The sequence below is a fragment of the Anolis carolinensis genome, chromosome 3, assembly GCF_035594765.1.
Source record: "Anolis carolinensis isolate JA03-04 chromosome 3, rAnoCar3.1.pri, whole genome shotgun sequence".
NCBI lineage: Eukaryota > Metazoa > Chordata > Lepidosauria > Squamata > Dactyloidae > Anolis > Anolis carolinensis.
The window spans coordinates 112,535,633-112,558,122 of record NC_085843.1 but is presented as its reverse complement, the minus strand read 5'-3'; the positions used below and the strand labels follow the sequence as shown (position 1 = coordinate 112,558,122).

At 39.9% G+C, this 22,490-nt stretch overlaps 1 protein-coding gene across 5 annotated transcripts in view; it reads left to right on the top strand.

Annotated features, from left to right (window-relative positions):
- Nucleotides 1-22,490, top strand: part of tsga10 (testis specific 10) — a 136,277-nt gene that overhangs the window by 108,944 nt on the left and 4,843 nt on the right. For all 5 annotated transcript variants that reach the window (XM_062977262.1, XM_062977261.1, XM_062977260.1 and 2 more), the window contains 2 exons: nt 965-2,573; nt 17,675-17,871. In XM_062977262.1, the coding sequence (XP_062833332.1) occupies nt 965-2,573; nt 17,675-17,871 (1,806 nt within the window). The remainder of the gene's footprint in view (nt 1-964; nt 2,574-17,674; nt 17,872-22,490) is intronic.

Below are 22,490 nucleotides of genomic sequence, written 5' to 3'. Positions count from 1 at the left end.
AAAAAGTGCACCAAAAAGGTGTGCATTACTGTTGTTGCCTACTTAGAATTCCTCTGTTATAAAAATTTTTGTTAGAACATCAAAGTTTCTAGCAATGGAAAATAAAACCTTGGGTTTATCTATGCTGTAGAATGAATCCACTTTATTTGCCTTGGTTCAATGCTATGAAGGAGCCCCCAGTGGCGCAATGGGTTAAGCCTTTGTGCCGGCAGGACTGCTGTCTGACAGGTCGGCGGTTCAGATCCGGGGAGTGGGGTGAGCTCCCTTCTGTCACCTCCAGCTTCCCATATGGGGACATGAGAGAAGCCTGCCACAGGATGGTAAAACATTTGGGCGTCCCCTGGGCAACATCCTTGCAGACGGCCAGTTCTCTCACACCAGAAGTGACTTGCAGTTTCTCAAGTCACTTCTGACATGAAAAAAAATGCTATGGAATCCTGAGTGCTGTAGTTTGACAAGGTTTTGATACTTCTCTGCCAAAGAGTGGTGGTGTCTCACCAACCTCCAAATTCCAGAATTGCATAGCATTGAGCCCTTGTCATTTAATTAGAAGTGATGTCCTTCAAAGAGGAGCTCCAGGTGCACCTCCCAAAGAGGCTTTGGCTCAGTACAGAGATCATTGTATGATGAGAATCTAATGCATACCCCAATTTTGGCAAGGTCATTTAACAAAAAAAAAAGGTGAGCATTAGATTTGAGTAAATATGGTATTTTGTAATTAGATATAGTCTGCAGTTTTGTTTTACACACTCACTTCTAATGCACAATGAGCAAAACTAGTCCAAAACATGGTTATGCAGTGTTCTTTCAAGACTAGGCTGAGGATGTATTATGGAGTGAGATGAAGAGAAACATTTATTTTGGTGATTCTTCCCTTTTAGCACTGGATTTATGAAAGAAATCATGATCATAAATGTGATGTAGAGAAAAGATATAAAAACTTTGTGGCTTTTTTTTTTTGCAGAGGAGCCTGTCAACATCTCAGAATGAGTTGAGCAGCACTCTTGAGCAAGATGAAAATGAAGGGAAAGAGATGGTGCCTGAACAGATCAGTGAAAGAGAAGAATCAGCAGGGCCTCCATCTGAGATGACATATGGCCAGCCATCTGAAATATCCAAGGACTTTCATCATAAATTAACTCCCCAAGATGGAAATATATGCATTCTGCCATCCACTACTGAGTTGGATTTACTGTTCAATGAAAATAATCTAGAGGACTACCTAACTATGCAGGAGTTACCACCATTGCCTTCACCTTCTGTTTCTAAAGAAGATACAGTTATCCTGTATCTTACTCCAAACCAAGAAAAAGAGCAATCAGGGCCAGAAAAAGTGTCATCTGGGGATATAAGTAGCATGTCAGACAGTATTTTACACCAAGAAAGTAAGCAGACTTATGACACATCAACAAAAAATGACATGCTGTTTGATCAAAATGTCATAGTTCAAAATGAATTGATCCCTTCTTTAGATAGAACAGAAAAAACAGCTCTGAAAGATCCTAAATCGCTTTTGGAAGAAATCTGTAGTAAAGGAACCACAAAGAGATCTCCTTCATTGACCAATTATGTCAGCGTTTCACCAAAAAATACTTTCCACTCCACATGTTTGCCCTGCCATGAAGACAACAGTATCAACAGAACATCATGTACAGTCTCATCGCCACAGATGGAGAGGCCTTCTTCTTTGACTCCAGACACAATGAAACGAATCCAGAAGGAACCTGAATCTGATAAAGAAACCGATTGCATGCCAATATCTGTCCGATTAGTTTTGGGAGAGAAAGAGGAGAAAGAAGGCAGTGAACTCTACAGCTTAAGAAAATTTTCTGTTTCATCAGCACGAGGAAGGCCAAGGACTGGCAGCTTGAATATGAAGGAAACTTTAGAACGTGAGAATCCCTTTGTCACAAAGAGCTTGCAGTTGAAAACAAAAAGCTCCTTAAATAATTATGTGGATATGAATTTACATATGGATTGTTTTCAAGAAAAAACAATATGCACAAAGAAACAGGTACCCCAATCTGAGCCACAATTAGAAATGGTTGAAGGAGCGACAGACAGAGTAGTGGCTATTTCACAACCCCAGTCCGTAGATTCAAAACCAGTGTTGAGTAAGCCTTCCTCTGGTCTTCCACAGCAATCAAGTGTTGGCCAGACATGTTGTGAAGACAAAAATCCCTTTCAAGTCAAACTTAGATCCACATCTTTATCGCTGAAACACAAGGATGGCTTCCTACAGGAATCAAAGGAGGCTAAAAGATACAGCACAGAGTTCAGTTTAGAAAAAGAGGTACTGCCTGTGTCTTCACCAAAAGGTGAAAAAGCAGAGGTCAGGAAAACATCAGATGTAAATATCAATCACTTCTCAAATGATGGACTTAAAATGAAATCAAAGGCCTCCGAACAGGGTACCACAAAGCCTCCATTGCCAAGGAAGCCTGCTTTGCAACATTTCATCATTAGTGGCACAAATGCAGTCACCGAAAAGCAAGAAAAATTAAGCAAATATCCTGAATTAAAAAATGAAGAGAAAGATTCAGAGAAGAAGCAGAGTCCTGTTGAAGTGCACGGTAAGGTGATTCTTAAGATCTTTATGTGTCTTAATATATTTGAACGGATTTCTTTTAAAAAGTACTACAAAAGCATTTTTGCAGCTTGTATTGCGTAGCTGTCAGTTGTACCTAATATTTCTTTAGACGATAGAGGTTTAATTTTTATAGCATTTCTTGCATCTGAATTCTGTAGAGTAATGTAGTTTGTACAGAATGAGTCTCCTTTATCCAGAATTCCAAAATTGTCTACATTCAATTCTGATAGTTGAATGTACACAAACTTTATTTTGTGCACAAAATTATTAAAATCTATATATATAAAAGAGTGATGGCATCAGGGCAGCGGACAAAACAACAAAACTACAGGCCCCCCTAACTTTAAAATTTGACAACACAACCCATCATTCACGGCTCTAGGTTGATCAGGGCCGGCCCCACCATGGAGGCCACGTGACGCCGCCGCCTCGGGCGCAGGTCCCAGGGGGCGCCGTCAGGCTGGGCGAGAGGCGGGGCACCGCTCTGACGGTGCCCCGCCGCCCGACCAGTGCGCCCTGGCCTTGTGGTCTGGCTGGCCTTGCCCAGGCTCCCTCTTTCGCCGCCCGGGAAGGGGAGGAGGGATCCCATCCTCCCCTCCCCGGGCGGCGAAGGCTCTCTCTTTCCAACCCTGGCCCCGCCTCCCACGCTGCGTGGGAGGCGGGACCAGGGCATGCTGGGCGGGAGGCGGGGCCAGGGCGCAGGAGGCGGGGCCGGCGGGGGGCACTTTTCAGCACCCCCGCTTAATATTTAAATTTATCTCCGGCCGGCCCTGAGGTTGATACAACAAAAAGGAAAAGAAAAATAAAGTCCTAATTACAGGGAGAGGAATAATAGTTTTTATCCAATTGCTGCCAGTTTAAAGGCTAAGCTCCACCCACTTGGTTTCCTAGCAACCTACTCAGCCCAGGGGACAGGCACAGTTAGGCCTCACTTAGGCCTCTTCCACAGATTATCAGATTTTAACTGGATTATATGGCAATGTAGACTCAAGGCCCTTCCACACAGCTATATAACCTATTTAGAATCTTATATTATCTGCTTTGAACTGGATTATCTTGACTCCACACTGCCATATAATCCACTTCAGTGTGCATACTAAACATAAAGACAACCATACAACAGACATTCAATACCACCACTACCTCAACACCACCAGACAACGCCACAGCAACGCGTGGCCGGGCACAGCTAGTATAGTATAAAATTGCCTTCAAGCTATCTGTGTAAGGCATATATCAAACCAAACTGTATGTCACGTTTATCTCCAAGAGATCTCATTATGTATGCAGGTATTCCAAAACTGGGGAGAAAAAAATCTGAAATGCAAAACACTTATTGTCCCAAACATTTTGGATGAAGAATTCTCAACTGTATACTATAATGTATTTTTATTGTTTAAAGTATATATATAGTAACACCTGACCTATGGGAAATGCTACAGCTCAGTAAAATAGACTTGCAGTTAAGGCTGTGATTATCTTTTAGTGACCAGTCACAAAGCACACTGAAAACAAAATACGTAACTGATAGCAATCAAATGCTGTGGCAAACAGATGTGTTTTGCCACTTTTAGAAAACTCCCCATAATCTTATTATCAAGTTTGATCCTCAGTCAACACAATTAAAGGTGCTTGTGGGCATACCCTTCTTTCTGCTATCAAAACGACCTGAAAAAGTAGAAAACATTAAATATGATACTAATCATGAGATGAGACTTATTTTCGGACACTAGTGATGTTCTCCTTCCTCCTCCTTCAGTATAAGCTTGGTTTATCTGTATTTCAATTCAGATCTAAAATGCTTTTGTGGTTGAGACTAAAAAATCGTACTGTCTTTTTCCTCATCTCTTTTTCATATTTCAGGAGCTGTCTAACTTTTTCTTTCTTTCTTGAAGCACTTGTCAAATAATTCCAATTGAAAAGTTGTTTGGCATAATTTTAAAAATGGAAAAGCTTGCTGTCTGCCAAAAGCAGCTTACTTAAGTGAAGCTAGTTTGTATGCCAAAAATGGTTGAATGCAACACACAGCAGGTTCACCACTTATGTAAATAGTTTATATCTGGATGAATCCTTAATACAAAGCGAAATATCTGCTTCTCAGGGCAGAGCTAAGTTGGGCCCCCATGCTGCCCTATGTGTTTGTATAAATGTGATTTACATTGAAATCTGTAAAAAGAAGTGTTAGAAAGCCATGGCTGCTTAGTGGTGTCCAACCCATTTTTACTGAGGGCCACATCAGCCTTTGAGTTGATCTGTTGGCGGAGAATCCATGAACACAGAGGATCAAATATAATTTTTTTCATAGTGGTTGATTTAGGTCCCAGTTATTATTATTTTTTTTGTGTTAGGAGCGATTTGAGAAAATGCAAGTCGCTTCTGGTGTGAGATAATTGTCTGCAAGGATGTTGCCCAGGGGACGCCCGGATGTTTGATGTTTTACCATCCTTGTGGGAGGGCTTCTCTCATGTCCCCATATGGGGAGCTGGAGCTGACAGAGGGAGTTCACCCTCTCTCCCCGGATTTGAACCACTGAGCTGTTGGTCAGTAGTCCTGCCGGCACAAAGGTTTGACCCATTGCACCACTGGGGGCTCCCAGATGTTATTGAATGACAACTCCCATAAATTCTGATTATTTGCCATGTAGACCAGAGATAATGGGAATTGCAACCCATTAGCACATGTGACCCTGAGGAAAGGTTTAAGCACATTTTTTAAGTCAGGCATCGTATTCATAAGCCTTGTATCTAAATTCAAATCCCATCCGCTCTAGTCATGATGTCTAATGACAAGGAATACAGGAGTTGTAGTCCAGCATCTGAAAGGCTACATAAAATGACATTGCAGGATGAAATTGGTCCATGGGCCTTGAGTTTGACACATGTGCTCTAAGGGTATGTCAACACTATAGAAATAATGCAGTTCAACACTACTTTAACTGCCATGGCTTAATGCTATGCAATCCTAGGTGCTGCAGTTTTATAGGATCTGTAGCCTTTTCTGCCAAATAGTATCAGTCTCTCACCAAACTGCAACTCCTAGGATTCCATTGCATTGAGCCATGGCAGTAAATAGATGTCAAATTGCATTAATTCTACAGTGGGAATACACCCTAAAACATCTTTGGCCACGTGGCATCCTAAAACATCTTTGGCCATGATATATCTCGGTTATAACAAAATGTAGCTTCAGTTCAGTTGCTTATTGCTGTGTATGCTCTGTATGTATAATTAATCCTGCTACCTGCAAGAATCCCACAAATCCTGTTGAAATGCTTATAAAGCATTTTGTAAAAACAGATTGCAACAGTTACTTGTGTGTGTGGGGGGGGGGAGGGGGAAATAACTCTCAGAATGCCCCAGCTGCTTCTATGTTGGCTGGCTCGTACAACATTATAGGAGTAGCAGACCAAACAATAACATTGCAAGCTCCAGATTTTAACATTAATGGGTTTGATAAAGGATCAGAAGTATCCAACAAATAGGGCACTCTTGCTAATTATGAAATGCAGGTTTAACACAAAAAGACATGTCCTCATCTACAGGTTTCCTTAAAGACAGTTTTCATTCCATGTTCTCTTTCAGTAAAATAATATTTGTGTTGACTTAGAAATGCAAAAAGGGGGAAAAAAGGGAGGGAGGGAAGGAGGGAGACAAAAAGGCATTAATAGTAGCAAAGTTTCTTCTTTCATTTCTTAAGTTTCACTTTTCAAGTCGTAAAGATGGAAATTCAACTTGAAAGTGCATTTATTTTTGTGCTCTGATAATCTTATTGTGTATAAATGTAACATTCAAAAGAAGTGAATTTAACAGATAAAGTCAGGCCACATTTTTTAATACTTTCTTTTAATCTTTGATAAAGCACTTTCATTTCTAGTGTCTTACTTTACTATAGCTTTACTTTATGTTTATTCAAAAACATAAAGTAACATTCAGTGGGATTCACTCCCCTGGTGGCGCAATGGGTTACACCCTTGTGCCGGCAGACTGAAGAATTGAAGGTTGGATTGCTGACCTGATGGTTGCCGGTTCAAATCCAACCTGGGGAGCGTGCAGATGAGCTCCCTCTGTCAGCTCCAGCTCCATGCAGGGACACAAGAGAAGCCTCTCATAAGGATGGTAAAACATCAAAAGCATCCGGGCATCCCCTGGGCAACGTCCTTGCAGACGGCCAATTCTCTCACACCAAAAGCATTATAAAATTCTTTTGTCTCAGTTCTTAAGTTTGCTTTTAAAGACCACATTAACACACACACAATTAAATGGAACTAATTCAATTTTATATAATTTTGGCTGGTGCTTTTTAGAAGAGACCAATTATACCCAAACATAACTTGTGATCTTTTTGGTTAGCAAACAGAGATAGCAATTAGAACATTATTTATGAAAACATAATAAATGATGAGTGTGTTCTTTGTTTTGTTATGCTAGGTTCAAGTGTATGTTATGATTCATAAAATGATTAATGATGTACTCAAAACAATCTATAGCACTATGCTATATGCTTGATCACTTCTGTCTTTTTAATATTCTAGGCACCCTAACCTTACATTTAGCAGTAGTTTTCAAATTAGGAAATGAAATGTAAACATAGCAGTTTAACCCAACACTGTTATTTTATGCCAATTGGCTATGTTTGGTTTTTGAAAAACCTAGGCTCTCCAGAGCTATGCATTTCCTTTTCCCTAACTGCTTTCACCATTGCCATACTGTAACTAGGAGAAGCTTCCTTGTTATAGTAATTACAGGCAGACCAGACTATTACACAAACTTTATTTTTAAAGTGTTTCCAACACAGAGGTTTCCACAGGTTCTTTAATATAGAAAAAAAGAATTTGCTATTTACCTGGTAGTGTGACAGATAGCACTTGCTGAAATTCTGTCTTCTGCACAACAATTATAGTTACAGGAGCCTTTACCAGTTCTCAGTCTTGCACATTACTTAGATGAGTATTTTGGGTAATTTTGGCCTGCCTCCACCACAAGCTGTTTCACGACTTTTTGAAAACTATATTTTAAAGCAAATCTAAAAACATGGTAGATTTGCCCAATCCCATCTAGTGGTTTTTGGAGTGGTAGTCTTTGTTGGTTAAAAAATGAAGCCTGAGGGGGACATTTCTTACCTTGGCTTAGATAGGGAGACGTCTCTGGTCTGAATCCTATTGATTAGTTGCAAAATAAATGGACTTAAGGAATCCGTTCCTGAAAGATGATTCAGTACATATAGGTATAAATCGCAGTGATTCAGTACAAGATCCTATTCTAGTTAGGACTGACAGTAGTAGTTAATCCTCTTCTATGAGTATTTTTATATTCAATCCATGTCTCTGAGAAGGAGGTGTTACAGGACTGCATTACTTACTCTGGCTTTTGTTCCATTTGGAGCGAGGTCACTGAATCCCTAAGCCTGCATGGTCAGTTGCTCAGTCCAAAAAAGTAAACATTTCTTATGCTCTGGAGGGGACTGATGAGTAGAACCACCTCAATCTATGTACCCAGATGTACCCCAAGTTCATGTTGTGATCCTTTGGTCATGCTGTGCCATTTTGGTAGGGAAGTAGTTTTGCACAGATATCACCGCCCATCATATCTATTCTAGTGTTAGTAGAGGCAGAAAGTGAATTCTGACTAATAGCAAATGCAACGTCTCCCTGCTTTTGAAATGTTTTTAAAATGTGGTTTTTAATAGTGGCGCTCTGTTCTTCCATTTGAAGTTGAACAGGGTGCCAACTGGCAACAGTCCTCTAACCTAGGATTACCTGGATTTGAGTGGTTTGAGGGATATGTAAATAAAATTGTGAACATCACGTACAGGCATGTTGTGTATTTATAAGATTTTCCAGAAAGGCAGCTGTGTAAGTCAGCAAAAACAAGGGACTCTTGTGACACCTTAAAGACGAACACATTTTTATGGCGTATGCTTTCATCCTCCCATCCTCAAATGCCTGAAGTGCTATATTGAGTTACATATACTTGTATAAATACTAGTAATTCATCAAAATACTTAGTAGTTAAGCTGGCAAAATGAACTGCAGCCTAGAAAAGCTTATATTGTAATAAATTGATTAGTTTTTAAGGTTCTATAAACACTTCGTTATCCTCATATTTTCATAATGAATACAGAAGACATGACATCTGACCTGAATTGGTGTCTCTGTGTTTAAGGCTCTTTTCAAAACAAGTAGAATATCTTGTTTAAGCGAATCTATGGTAAACTTTTTTTTCCTGTCTACAAACACAATTATTTCTCTTATCTTGTTCTGAAGCCATTTAGAAAAGAAAATGAATCTAATTTAGTGGTGCACTTCCCAAAATATAATTGTTAATTGAAGGATCATACAAAATGTTATTTTTAATCTCCTAGATACCTCTCCTTTTCAAAGGAAGGCATAATATCAGTGGTTGTATGGCTTTTACTATTAGTTGCTGGGAAACACAAGCAGGAAGGTAGTACTCAAGAAAACATTTTGAAGGCTTCCTGCAGCCTGTAGTCCCTAGGCATGTTGGATTATAACCTCCCCCCCCCCCCCCCAAATACACACACAATATCAGAGTTGTAACACTATCTGGAGATAGTGGGATTTATAATCCAATGCATTTAGAGGATGCCAAATTGGGGAAAGCTGCCATAGACATCTGCCACTGTGGAAACTAAATATTTGGTTAGATAAACCTTTGGTCAGATAGAGTACAGCTCTTCTTCTGTTTTAATACTTACTGCCCGTTGTAGATATTGTTTTGCCTGGCTTCTATGCAAGTACTGGAAAAATCATCGCCCATGTTTACTCTTGTGATTTTTCTAAACATTACTGTGAATTTGGATGGGAAAGAAAAGGGCATCTCAACCCCAAATAGGGAAGGCATCATCTTCTTGCCTCCTCAACAAGTTGCCCACCCTGATTCAAAAACCAAAAGTTGTTAAATGTGTTCACATTGAAACTATTCTATAGCAAGGAAAGAAAACTTCTTTGTGACATTTCAGCATTATATTAAACATAATTAAGACTTTCAAAAAAAGTTGAAACCGTTACATTGAGTTGAGTAATGTAAATGCGGGGGCTCCAGTGTATTGGAGTGGTTAAGAGTATCTACTCAGAGCTTCAGATGTACATTGCAGTTCCCTGTCATTCTCATGTCTTATCTCCCATCACTGATTTCACTAGCTGAAGATGTTGAAGTTTGAAGTCTAACATCATTCAGAGGGTCACACATACGCTGCCCAAATCTATAGTGTAGAGACCAGATTCAAGTCCCCATTCAGCCATGAAGAATGGCTTTGAAATATTCTCAGCCTTTCATCATTTGCATCACAGGACCTATTGTGAATATATGGTAAGGAGAGAGAAGATAAACAGCCACAGTCCTTCTGTGGCACACTATACCAACATAACCACATTATTGTAAAAGTTGGCAGCTGGATGAAAATAGTCACAGAGACAGTGGCTATGAAGGAAACTGGGCATTGGGAAAATAGGATGTCCAGAGCAAGCAGATTTCCATAGAATCGCAGAGTTGGAAGAGACCACAAGGGCCATCCAGTCTTGTCTTCCTTCCCTAAACCCATTGCTTTGTGACTCAGGAAGGTGTGTGATCATTAATGTAGCTCATCAACCAGATCTCAGCCAATGTATGCTGCTCTGAGCAATTTGGAAGAAGGGTGAAATATAAATATATAAGCAAATGTAGGCATTTTACAATCATAGGGTCAGGTCATCCAAGCTGGGCTAATAAAGATGTTTAAGTACTTGTGGGTACACCTATTTTCTTATTCAGGGATGTGTCCCAGTGCTATCGTGTTAGGCATTTATTTTTAATTTCCTAATTATGATCTAAAACTGATGGATTTGTCTTCTCTTCTGTTAGAGCACCATATGACCACATTCATTTGCAAGAAAATAATCATGTACAGTCTGGCCTCAACGTCTCATCAAATGTGGCCAAAAATAACTCCCTCCAAATTATTTAGTAACATGACATTCAGTAGTTCATCCACGAGGATAAAATACAGATCAACCAAATACAGATTAAACAATGGCACCATTTTGTACAGCTTTGCCATTTCAATGTTTATGTGTTCATTTATTTCTTTTTCTGTTTTTAGACTATGTCTTACTGATTCCAAAGCAGCTATTTTTGAATATTAAGATCAAGGCTGGGCAGAGAACAGCCAGTGGCAAGAAGTGCTGAAAGTTGCAGTTGAGGAACATCTGGGAGAATCACACTTTGCCTACCCTTTATTGAAAGCTAAAATTGACTAAATTGTAGAACTAAAATGTTCTACAAACTCAAGAAACCTGAGCCTAAAGCATATATTTTTATTTAAAGGTAACCATAGCCATCATAGTGTAGCAGTTTGAGTATCGGTTTAAATATCCACTTAGCCATGGAAATTTACTGGATGCCCTTGGGCCAGTTTTCACCCTCAGAGGAAAACAATGACAAACCACCTTTGAACATGTTTTACCAAGAAAATCCTAGATTAAGGTTACCATAAAACCCAAAGCTGAAACGACAAATAACAAGAACAAAACAACCAGATCAGATACAAACTAAGAAACACAACATACTTTCCATAGAATTATGAAACTAAGGCTGGACGACACCCTAAGCTTCATCTAGTCAGTCTTTTGCTCATTCAGGAATTCACAGCTAAAGTGTCCTTGACAAGAAGTCCATACAACCTATATATTTTTAATAACTGTTCTTTTTCTGCCTTTTGTGGTGAAAGTGGAAAGGGCACCTATGCTTGATGCAGAGCAATTCAGATACTGCTTTCCATGGTGTTAAAACATAGTAATAAACTAGATTGACAATGTGTAACCTATTCATGGTATCCCCAATAATTTCATCTGAGGTGGGCAGAAGGGCTAACACACAGTTTTAAAAGATTACTTTTTTTCATGACAGGTCCCCAAATTCCCAAGTGGCTGATATTGCCACTCGTATTTGCAGGAACTACAGTCAGAAAAAAACACACCTTTTCTAGCTCAGGCCAGTACAGGTACCTTGTGTGCACAGTGCCTTGCTGATAATTCCCAAATAGAACAGACCATTTATTACTTTAAGTGCTTCTATTTGTGCTTGTGATGGAGAGAAGCAACAATCAGACTGTGTGAAGAGTTGGCGCCAAGGACTGATTTGTGCATTCTCCAGTGTCTTGTATAGCTTAGAGTGAGTCACAAATATTCAGTGGAGTGCCACATGACTGAGAAATGGGAATTGTTCAAGGTGACCTACTATGAGGCTCACAAGTGGGAAGAAACAGATAACAAGTAGTCACTGGAGCCTGCACTATCTGGGCTCGCATTGCCTCCCAGACTTTCAAGGGTGTTGACTATCTCACTCCAGCCAACCATGATAATCACAGATCTCTGTGTGTAAACATGGAGCTATCAGAAACCATCCAGAAAGGGATCCAGTTAAAAAAAGCCAAAAGCCAGCATAGGAGACATACTTATGCCCTTTCCCCAAGTTCTTCATTTGCTTTTCACACTGGATGTGCAGACCCCAATTCTCTCCTTGACTGGGATCAATTTGCTGTCAATTTGACCTTCAAGAGATCTTCAGCACAGAGCAATTATTTAGAACTGGGCATGCTGTTTCTCAGGTTGAGTCCAAAAACAGCAGTCTTCACATATTGCCTTTTACCCCAACAATTATCAACTCATATCAATCCAGGCATATTGTGCTTCAGCAGCCCCCTGCCCCCCAAAAAAGTCCCATCTAAAGGACCCATGAAAGATGAAGTCTGAAATTCTTGGAAGGACAGAGGCTGAGAACCACTGTTCTTCACAGACCCATGCAAGGTGGCGGCAGTCATTGTATTACGATAGCAAGCTGCAGGTCCTATAATTGCTTGTTTGGGCCAAATGTTATCTAGATCAGCAATATCTGCAGTGGTTATCAGCCAGAGGTGCTTCAGAAGCAGGCATGACAAATGTAGCCCTTTTTGTTGTGTGTGTTTCATGATCTGACACTGAAATGCATTTATTCTGGCTATTATCTTGTAAAACTAGTCCACTGTAGAGGCCCCCATAGCATCTTCCCCCATTTTATGGCATGCAAATAGCCTCATAGAAGATAGCAAGGTAATTCCTTTACAGCCAGTAGGCCCTCAGTAATAGCATCTGTGTGCATATGGAGTTCCCAAGAGTTTCCAGAAAAGCAAGGTTTTTACTGGATAATCATCTGTTCTCACTCACTGTACTATTCAAAACCCTTCTATTTTTTCAAAACTACTGTACTTCCATATTTTTTAAATCATAAAAAGTTGGTTAAGCAGGAAAGTAAAATAGCTCCACTGTGTCTTTCGAGTGAAACCTTTTTCCTGGAAACTCCTTTCCAATCGGTCCACAATCTGTCCCCTGCAATAAAATAAATAAAATATTGTTGTGTGAAATGTAATCAGATAGGAAATCCATGTAAAGCTAGTTTCTCGCAGGAGACAAATTGGCATTAACACTTTGATTCTCTTTATACCTTTTAGACCTTGGAAAAATATTTTTCTAAACTCTGCTACCGTTGTTGTTTGACAGTGTGTAGAATTAAGGAAGTGTAGTATTTTTCTCACAAATGTATCAGAATATTGTAAGAAGATGAAGATGTGATTTCATAAGTAAAGGTGGCATTGTTAACCTTTTTAGAGTCTTAGAGAATACCCTTTGAGAATATGATTAAATCTATGGAATCCCTCCCCAAGAAAACATACAAAAACATTTAGACACAAATGTTTAGTTTTCAAACAGACTTTCTTCAACCAGGTTTAAGGGCTTTGGGATGTATAGACCACTTTAACCTGTTCCCACAATTGTCATCTTTTAGCCTAATGCACCATGTCCCATCTGATCTTGGAAGTTAAGCAGGGTCAGCTCTGGTTAGTCCTTGGATGGGAGATTGCCAGAAAATGCCTGGTGCTGTAAACCATATCTCAGCAGAAGGAGCCTCTGGTGGCCTAGGAGATAAAAGCCTTGTGACTTGAAGGTTGGGTTGCTGACCTGAAGGCTGCCAGGTTCTAATCCCACCCGGGGAGAGCACAGATGAGCTCCCTCTATCAGCTCCAGCTCCATGCGGGGACATGAGAGAAGCCTCCCACAAGGACGGTAAAACATCAAAACATCCGGGCGTCCCCTAGGCAACGTACTTGCAGACGGCCAATTCTCTCACTCCAGAAGCAACTCCGGTTGCTCTTGACACGAAAAAAAAGCAGAAGGAACTAGCAAAACCAAGTCAGAGGGTTCCTTGTGTTAGAAAACACTATGAAATTTATGAGATCACCATAAGTCGACAGGTCACATACACACATACAGAATGAAATTTACTTCTATCTCTACTCTCAATTTTTTTTGTACAGTACAACTTCACCTTCACTTACCCACGCTTCAAAAAATATCCCTCTCTTATTAATGTTTGTGGGCCTCTCAAGGTACTTCTATGTGATTTTATGATACGCATCTGACCCATATATAGTAAAAATATAGGATTCACTATTATCCACAATTAAAGTCTTCATAGTCCTTCTGCTCATTGGATCTTTCACTCTAAGCCTAAGATTGGCCCCTTTGTTTCTCCATCTGCCAATCTTTTCCCCCTGTAGACCCATTCACCAAATTGCTCTTTCTTGTGATATCTGATGCTGGAAATATATCTACACTTACTGAGACTGGCTTATCCTTATCCTATCGACACTTCTTCAGCCTTTACTTCCCTTCATCTTTTCTTCAGTGGTTTTTTCTTTAGAGTTAAATCCTATAGGCTGTGATTGGTTTTTATTTCAAACTGATTTCTTGGTGCCTTTTATACAGCTCACAAATAAAAAAAAACAGTCACCTTTGTACAGCAAATCATGTCAGTATTGTTAATCAGTAGACACCATACCTACTCCCAATGTTGCATAATACTAGGTTTACAACTGACACTAGGCAATGGTGGACAAATGAAAGAAGTAGGACACTCCTCTGTAAATTAGCATGGAGGGATCCTAGGAATTTGAGACATAAGGAAACAAAGTAATGATTGTGAATTACTGCAAGTGGATTCTTACAAGACAGCCAGCATGGTGTAGTGGTTTGAGTTTGGATCATGACTGATATGGAGACCAGAATTTAGATCCCTGCTCCGTGCCAGAAACCCACTGGGTAACCTTTAGCCAAATCACATTCTCTTTGCTTTAGATCAGTGGTTTTCAACCTTTGGGCCTCCAGGTGTTTGGGACTTTGATTCCCAGAAATCCCAGCTGGCTTACCAGCTGTTAGGAATTGTGGGAGGTGAAGTCCAAAACACCGGGAGGCCCAAAAGTTGGGAACCACTGCTTTAGAGAAAGATAAAGACACTATAAATCTTATCAAGAAAATCTTATGGTAGGATCACCATAAGTCAGAAACAACTTGAAGGCAGAGAACAACAAGATTTTTACATAGCAGGACAGATGAGGGAAGAGGCTTTTGGGGCTGGAGAATTATTGAATGGTACTATTTCCTCCTGCTGCTAGTTTGGGAAGGAAAGTTTTTATGCATTCATCATACATGCCACCTTGAGCTTGTTGAGATGAAGTAGGGAATAATGATGATGACAGTGCTATATTAGAGAGTAGTTAAGAAAGATTAGATTATAGCTGTAGCAATCCCCATGGGATAGAAGAACTGAAAACAATAGAAAGGAAAATATTCAATATCAAAATTTGCAAACCAATATTCAGTGCCTGTGGAAAAAGAAAAGAACTCCAGTAGTGATAAGTGCTCTGGGAACAGTTCTAAACAGAATGACAACGAAATTGCCTTAAACAGGATCACAATAGCACAGTCACAAAAATTGAAGTTACATGCCATGTTTCCCATGATCCACCAACATCTCACTGATTCCCAGATTCTCAGATATATCCCCAATTAGTGATGGTCCAAACTTTCAGTCAGTATCACCTGGTAAACTGATAATATTATGATGAAAACCCCTGCAGTTGTCAACTGCTAGAATTTACAAATGCCAAGCTGGTTGCCCTTTCACAACATAGTTTGTGTAGAAATTTCCTGCCAATTAAAAGCCCCAGTGCCTTCATTCTACCAGTTATTTCAGCCACAAGATGATGGCCTGTCAACTTAGAGCAGCATAATAAGGTGGGTTTCCAGGCCTCAATTGCAGACTTTTCTCTTGACTTGTATCGATTTTTTTCCAAAGGTTCAAGCAAACCTTTTTTCCACCTATGACATACCGCTGTCTTGATCCTATTTTAAGCCTCTTTCTGGCTGTAATTAAAGTTTTCTCTTCACAGGAGGAGAAGAGAATGTGAATATGTTTTTAGGGTTTGTGTGTATGTAACTTTCACTAAAGAGAAGTGTGAGTTCCATATTCTGAAATCAGTTCATTCATAAAGCAGCTAAAGTAGTCACCTCTCTGTATCCATGGATTTTGTGTACATTGTTAAGATTTAACTTTATACTTGCACAGTCTCAGCGCCTTCCAGTAGCTTACACCTGCTCAGTACTTTCAGTCTTCCAGTCTGCTTCTACAGTAGACACTTTTACATTGTAAAATCTAACATACATGGTGTCAACCATCTATAGCTTGAAAATATTTTTTTAAATCCTGAAAGCAAACCTTGATTTTGTTATTTTATATAAGGGACATAATTTTACAATGTCATTCCACTATATAATGGGATTTGAGCAGCCACAGATTTGTGTATCCATGGGGAGTCCTGGAACCAAAACCCCAGCCAATTCCAAGGACCTACTTCCACAAAGTAAAAAATGAAAATGCCAAAAGTAATAAAAGAAGTGCAAAGAGCAACTTAATCCACTTAACCTCTTTGGTTTTGACAATATGTGTTCTACGTGCTTATAGTTTAACAGGTTGTATCTCCAGATAACTACAGAAAAGTCAGCTGAATCTGCCTAATGAAATTAATGCAATAGTGTACAAAACAAAATTTCTATCCCGGACATAGTTTTCCTCTCTCGGCTTATTCAGTGGCATAGATCATATAAACCAGTACATGAGAAGCAGTCTATTTTGGGCATGGTCTGGAAGGGTTAGAGAGCAGTCCCTATTCCTCATATCATGGATAAAGTTTATAAGGGTCATTGCTCCAATCCCACATAATAATATAATTGATGAAACATTGTTACAAGTTGCATCCAGAACCATAGTTCTTAAGAAAGCGGTGGTCAATCTTTGGCTCGTCAGATGTTTGGACTACTATTACCATAATCACTTAGTGTGCTTTCTATGCCTGTCTTAATAGCTACTTTACAGAATAGTAATCAATCGCTACCATAAGTAACAATCCAGAAAGTTTCCCAGCTGTTTTGGAGGGTGCTAGTGCATGACATCATTGTGGCAAACTCTGGGTTAAAGAGTGATAACATCTCTGGTATCTCACTTATCTGGGTTTCTGTAACCATAGCCTTCTCATGGTCAAACAGCTGTTTTGGGGTATGACAATTTCCACAACCCTGCTTCCCATTTTGTGAAGGGAAAATATAAATGTCTAAAAAGTACATTGCATTGTCAGACCTCACAACCTCTGAGGATGCCTGCCATAGATATGGGCGAAACGTCAGGAGAGAATGCTTCTGGGACATGGCCATACAGCCTGGAAAAACTCACAGCAACCCAGTAAAAAGTACACTTTTCATGTTTCGGGACTTCTCTCTTTAACTCTGCCATCTCTGTATTTCTGAACTTAGTTAATATTCCTGTGCCTTGTAGACAGTGGCAAAACCTTTCAGTATTTGGAGAGTACACACTGTACAACTATATCTGTTTGATAGCACTTTAAATGCAATTACCGGTATTTCATTTTGTGGAATCCTAGGATTTGTAAATTGCTGTAGTCTTTAGACCTCTCCCTGATTGATTTCTGTCAGTAAAGAATTTTAAATCTCTCACCAAGCTGTAAACTCTAGGAATCCATAGAATGGACAATGGCAGTTAAAGTGGGATCATATATCAATAGTACAGATAATCCCTTAAAGCTTTCCTGATGTGTGTAGAGAGTTTCACAAAGCAATGTTTGTTGTCTTTACATCTGCATATCTATTGAGAATGAGAAAAGCCTTTTCCCAATAACTTTCTTCCCATATTCTGTCAACAGAAAAAAGTGTACCATCTCATGGGATTTTTGTCGATGCTGAAAGAACGACTGAAACCCAAACCATGCCAGCCTGGATTTTTATAGCAAAACAAAAGCAGAAGGCCATGGAACAGGAGCTTAGCAAAGAAGATAAACCAGTGATTCAGGAAGAGAAGACAGATTTGGAAAGGCAAATTCAAGAGAATGAGGGAGTGGAGGTAATCAAGTTAATTTGTGCTTGATTTGTTTATGACATTGCCTTGGAACCTTTTGCTTTAGCCTACTTCTGACTAATCATCTCTAGGTATCTCTAATTAATCACATGTCATCTAATTATCTTGCTTTTGTGAAATCAGCCAGTATTGGCACCTATCTATTATTGCTGTGTTGAGAAGCGATTGTTCATTTATTTAATTCCACATTATCTTGTCCTTATTTCCACAAGCTTAGATCAGCATTCATCTTGCAGTTCTCCTTATATAGACATTGCAGGACCAGGTTAATCTGAGAGGTTGGAAACCCACTTTTAATGTTGTAATTTGAATCAGGGTAAGTCTCCCTCTTTAAGCCAGTTTCCATCATGGCTGCTGGGCCACTCGCTGACAGCCATTCTTGTGGCATTTGAAAGACACAGCTGAAATATTTGGAGAGTTGTGGTTCCAAAAAGTACCTTTTTCTATGTCTTTCCTCCCTTCCTTAATACCCATGTGCAAGGGTCCACTTCATAAACAGGCAGGGGGCAATCCTTCTTTCAGGATCCCAGCCACTGCCAGCTATAAACCCTTGAGTCTGTACGTGTGCATGTACAATATGATGTGTCACTGAGGGGCAATATGTGAGACAAATCTTCTACTGATACTAAGTCGAGCAATTCACCACTCAGAAAACACTTTCTTTATTTAAAACAGAGAACTATTTATTTATGGTTACTTTAGTCCGAAAATCGTAACTTGTGGCAATAGTTTACTTCTTCAGTTTCACTTATATACAATATAAACCATATCTTTCATTCTTCAACATTAACCACTTGACTGAAACTTTGTCTCTCCCCTATTCCTATCCCTATTCCTTTTCCTCAGCTCTTCCTCACTAGAAACCCCAGATCTGACTCAATACTAGTCACTTTTTTACTTCAGTATTCCAACTGAAGTCCCAAACTTAAACTAGGATCCTTTTCCTTCTAGCTCACCCGGCTAGAGGCTATCATAACTGAACCTCAGACACACACATCTTTTCTCTAGTTTCCCTCACAAGAAACATCAACATAACTGAACTCTTTTCAAAACATTCCCTCCTTTACTCCTCCAGCTAGCTCCGCCCCTTTCACTAGCTTAGAAATTGTTACATTTCTACCGAAGCAGCTACGTTACCATGGTGACACATGGCCAATCATCAGTAGCTAACTCCTGCCCACTTTTATCTCTGAATCAACATTAAATAACATAGGTAAAAATTACCAATAAAATAATGCTTTCCATTACACCATGCAAGGTTTTGTTTTGTATTTTGCATTGATATGTGTGTTTTAGCATCTTGCCTCTTCATTCTGAAAAGCTGGAGCAAATACCTACTGCAACAATTGCATCCAAGTCTCTCTTTTGAAGAAAAGGAAGACTGGGGTGATTTTTTTACCTCTTTCATGGCAAATAATCTTACCAGTGTTTTCAATGGGGCCCGTTTACATTCTGCAGTTAGAGCACTACAATTCCACTTTAACTGTATGACAACATCCTGGAGCTTGTGGTTTGGTGAGGCACAAAAGAGAATTCTAAAAGTCCTTCCCTAAATCTCAGGGTATCATTGGATGAAATCAACTGTTGCACCCCAGGCCTGGAAACATCTATGATCACTGCACCACACAAGAGTCCAGGGATAAAAGCAGTTTGTTGTAAAAACATATAAAAAGCATATAAAATCAGGAATAAGAAAAGAAGATATATAATCCAAAAAGATTTAGCAACATGTGATATCCAAACAATAATCCAAATGTCTCATAAAGTTCTAAAGGTGGCAAAGTCCAAGAACAGCCAGGGATCACAGATACAGCATAAGTCCACAATCATGAAGGTATAACTAGTAACACTTGAACAGGAGTATATGAACAGAACATAGAAAACTTCCAGGATATATTAAATCCAAAATCAAAGCTTGACTTGAACCAGGAACAAAAGAACTCAGGCTTAGATTCCCACTCTTACGCCGCATTGCCTGAACTGACGTTAAGGTAAGCAATGTGTTGCTTAATGAAATAATTCAATTTCCTGTGAATTTCTTTCACAACTTTCCCATGTAATATCTCTGAACAACGCAATCTTGATTTCGGTTCTGATTTGTAAATGAAGATTTTTGTTGATCTCCATAGCTGTAGGTGAGTTCCCCTGGGAATCCTCCTTATCACTCAGCTTTTCGCTTGAATCCTTATCTGCTATAGCTACTTCTGACTCCCCTGAATGCCCTTGAGGCTCTGCACTTTCCAAGCCGTTTTTCTCACAGAGAGAACCATCATTTCCCAGACTTGAAAGCCCATCACTTTGTGCCACAGGAAAGCTCACAATCCTCTCTAAATCATCAGTTAAACCATGAGCCTCTGGTAACTGATCTACAACACCATCACAGCTAAGGTGGTCATAAAGTTCTATAACTGTGTAGTGTGAAAGGAGTTCAGAAGATGTGCTATTAGCCTCTCTGTAGAGCTGGCAAAGGGTTTGCTTTCTTTTCCTTAAAATGGGTAATTGAAAAGAAAGTAGTGCTTGCCTCCTTCTCCCTTCCACTCACACAGTGAAAACATTAGGGAGGGAGGAACATAATTATTCCAACAGAGTTGGCCTAGGACATTTTGCTACTTGAGGAAGAACAACAGTGAAACCTTCAGATCAAGTTGTATAATATCCAAAGCCAATCAAATTATTTTGTTACTGGACACTGAACATCCCACAAGCATCTCTCTCTACTGGACAGTTTTTGTAAAGTCAAAGTCCCGGGTGATATGGTAGACTTTATGCAGCATTTTTCTATGTTGCACCGTGTCATAGGCTGCCGTAAGGTCCACAAAGACTGTTCCCGTAATGCAGCCTTTCTCATAGCCTTCCTCGATATGTTCAGTCAGATGAAGAATTTGACCTGTACAGTTTTTCCCTGGTCTGAAACCTGCTTGTTGTGCAATAAGCTTGGGTTCAATAACAGGTCCTAGTCGATTTAATAGCATCCTCTCATAGACTTTATATAGATGACATAAGAGGGAGATTGGTCGATAGTTCCTGGCATTGGAGGCATCTTTACCAGGTTTTAAGATGGCAATTATCTTAGTTTCCATGCTCTGGGAATCTGTTTGTGTGCCAGGCATTGATTGTAGAATTTCAAAAGCCAGTTTTCAGTTTTGGGGCCCAAGTGTTTGATTTGCTCCATCATCAGGTCATCTAGGCCAGGTGCTTTACCAGTCTTACATCGCTTGATGGCTTCTCTGAGTTCTTTCAGGTTTAGAGGAGAAGACAACTGGTGGGTTTCAAGTTCTGGCACCCTGTTGATTTTCATCTTTATTCTGCTGCGGTTGGTTTTCCCATTCTGAATTAGCTGGTGAGCTATCTGATCTGGTGTCACGTTCGCGTGTCCAGGGTTGACTAGAGGGTCACTATCCAGGTGTCTCAGCAATTGCCAGGCTTTTCGGCTACTCTTGGACATGTCCAGGTTCTCAAGCAGCTCTATCCAACGGTCTTTCTTAGCATTAGCTAAGGCTGTAGATAGTTTTTGGCCTGCTGCTATAGTCCCATCACTGTATGGGTTCTCTTGAAACAATCTGAGATATTCTTGTAGCTGATTTAGTGATTCTTCGTTTAGGCCTGGTAGGTAGCTTGTGCGACAGCCTCTAGGGATTGAGAGCCTCAAGGATCTTTTCACAGCTTCTACAAACAGGTCATAGTTTTCTATAGAAGGTTCTATAACAGAAATAGTAGCTTCCAAGGTCTCTGTAAACTTTGTCCAGTTAGCTTTATTGAAGTTATATCTTCTGCGGAATGGGACACTTTTCGGTCTTACAGCTGCATATGCTACGCAGCATATTGGTCTGTGTTGTGTGTTAGGTATTGGGTTTAATACCCTTTTGGTGCATTGGTGGCTTATGCTTTCCTTTACAAAAATCAGATCAGGGTTATAACCACGCTTCCATCAGCCGCTATTAAATGATGGTGGTAATTTACTGTCATGAAGGAGGCTCATTCTACTATTGTCGGCCCATGTTAGAACTGCTTCGCCATTTCTATCATCTTCGTCATAGCCCCAGACACAGCTATGGCTATTGAAATCTCCCACAACAAAATGGGCTTCATGATTGTGGCAGCTGGTTGGGGATGTAAAATAGAAATCAGCCCCAGGTGGTTTATAGAGTGATGATACGATGCAACTATCAAGTTCCACAGATAAGATTTCAATGTTGTTCACTTCTGTGAGGGAAGTTGCAGAGATTGCTACACCAGATCGTACAAAAATGGCACTGCCATATTGTCTGTGAGGTCGTTCCACTGCCAGTTGCATTCCAAGAATTTTTGGTCTTCTCATTGTGATGTCTCTGTGTGTTTCCTGTATACATAGGATGTCACACGAAATGTCCTCAGACATTTTGGCATAATCGTTAGCAATGGTCTTGATAAAGACCTTTGGTATTCATCCATTCATCCAATGCTTTTGGGTTTGGAAAGATTGGCCGCTTACAAGAAACGTTGCCCAGGGGACGCCCGACTGAATTCACTCAATCTTCGGGGAGGCTCTTTCCGTGTCCCCCAGCATACAATTAAAATATACCAATATGCAAACATTAAAGCAGAATTAAATATAAACAGGATTA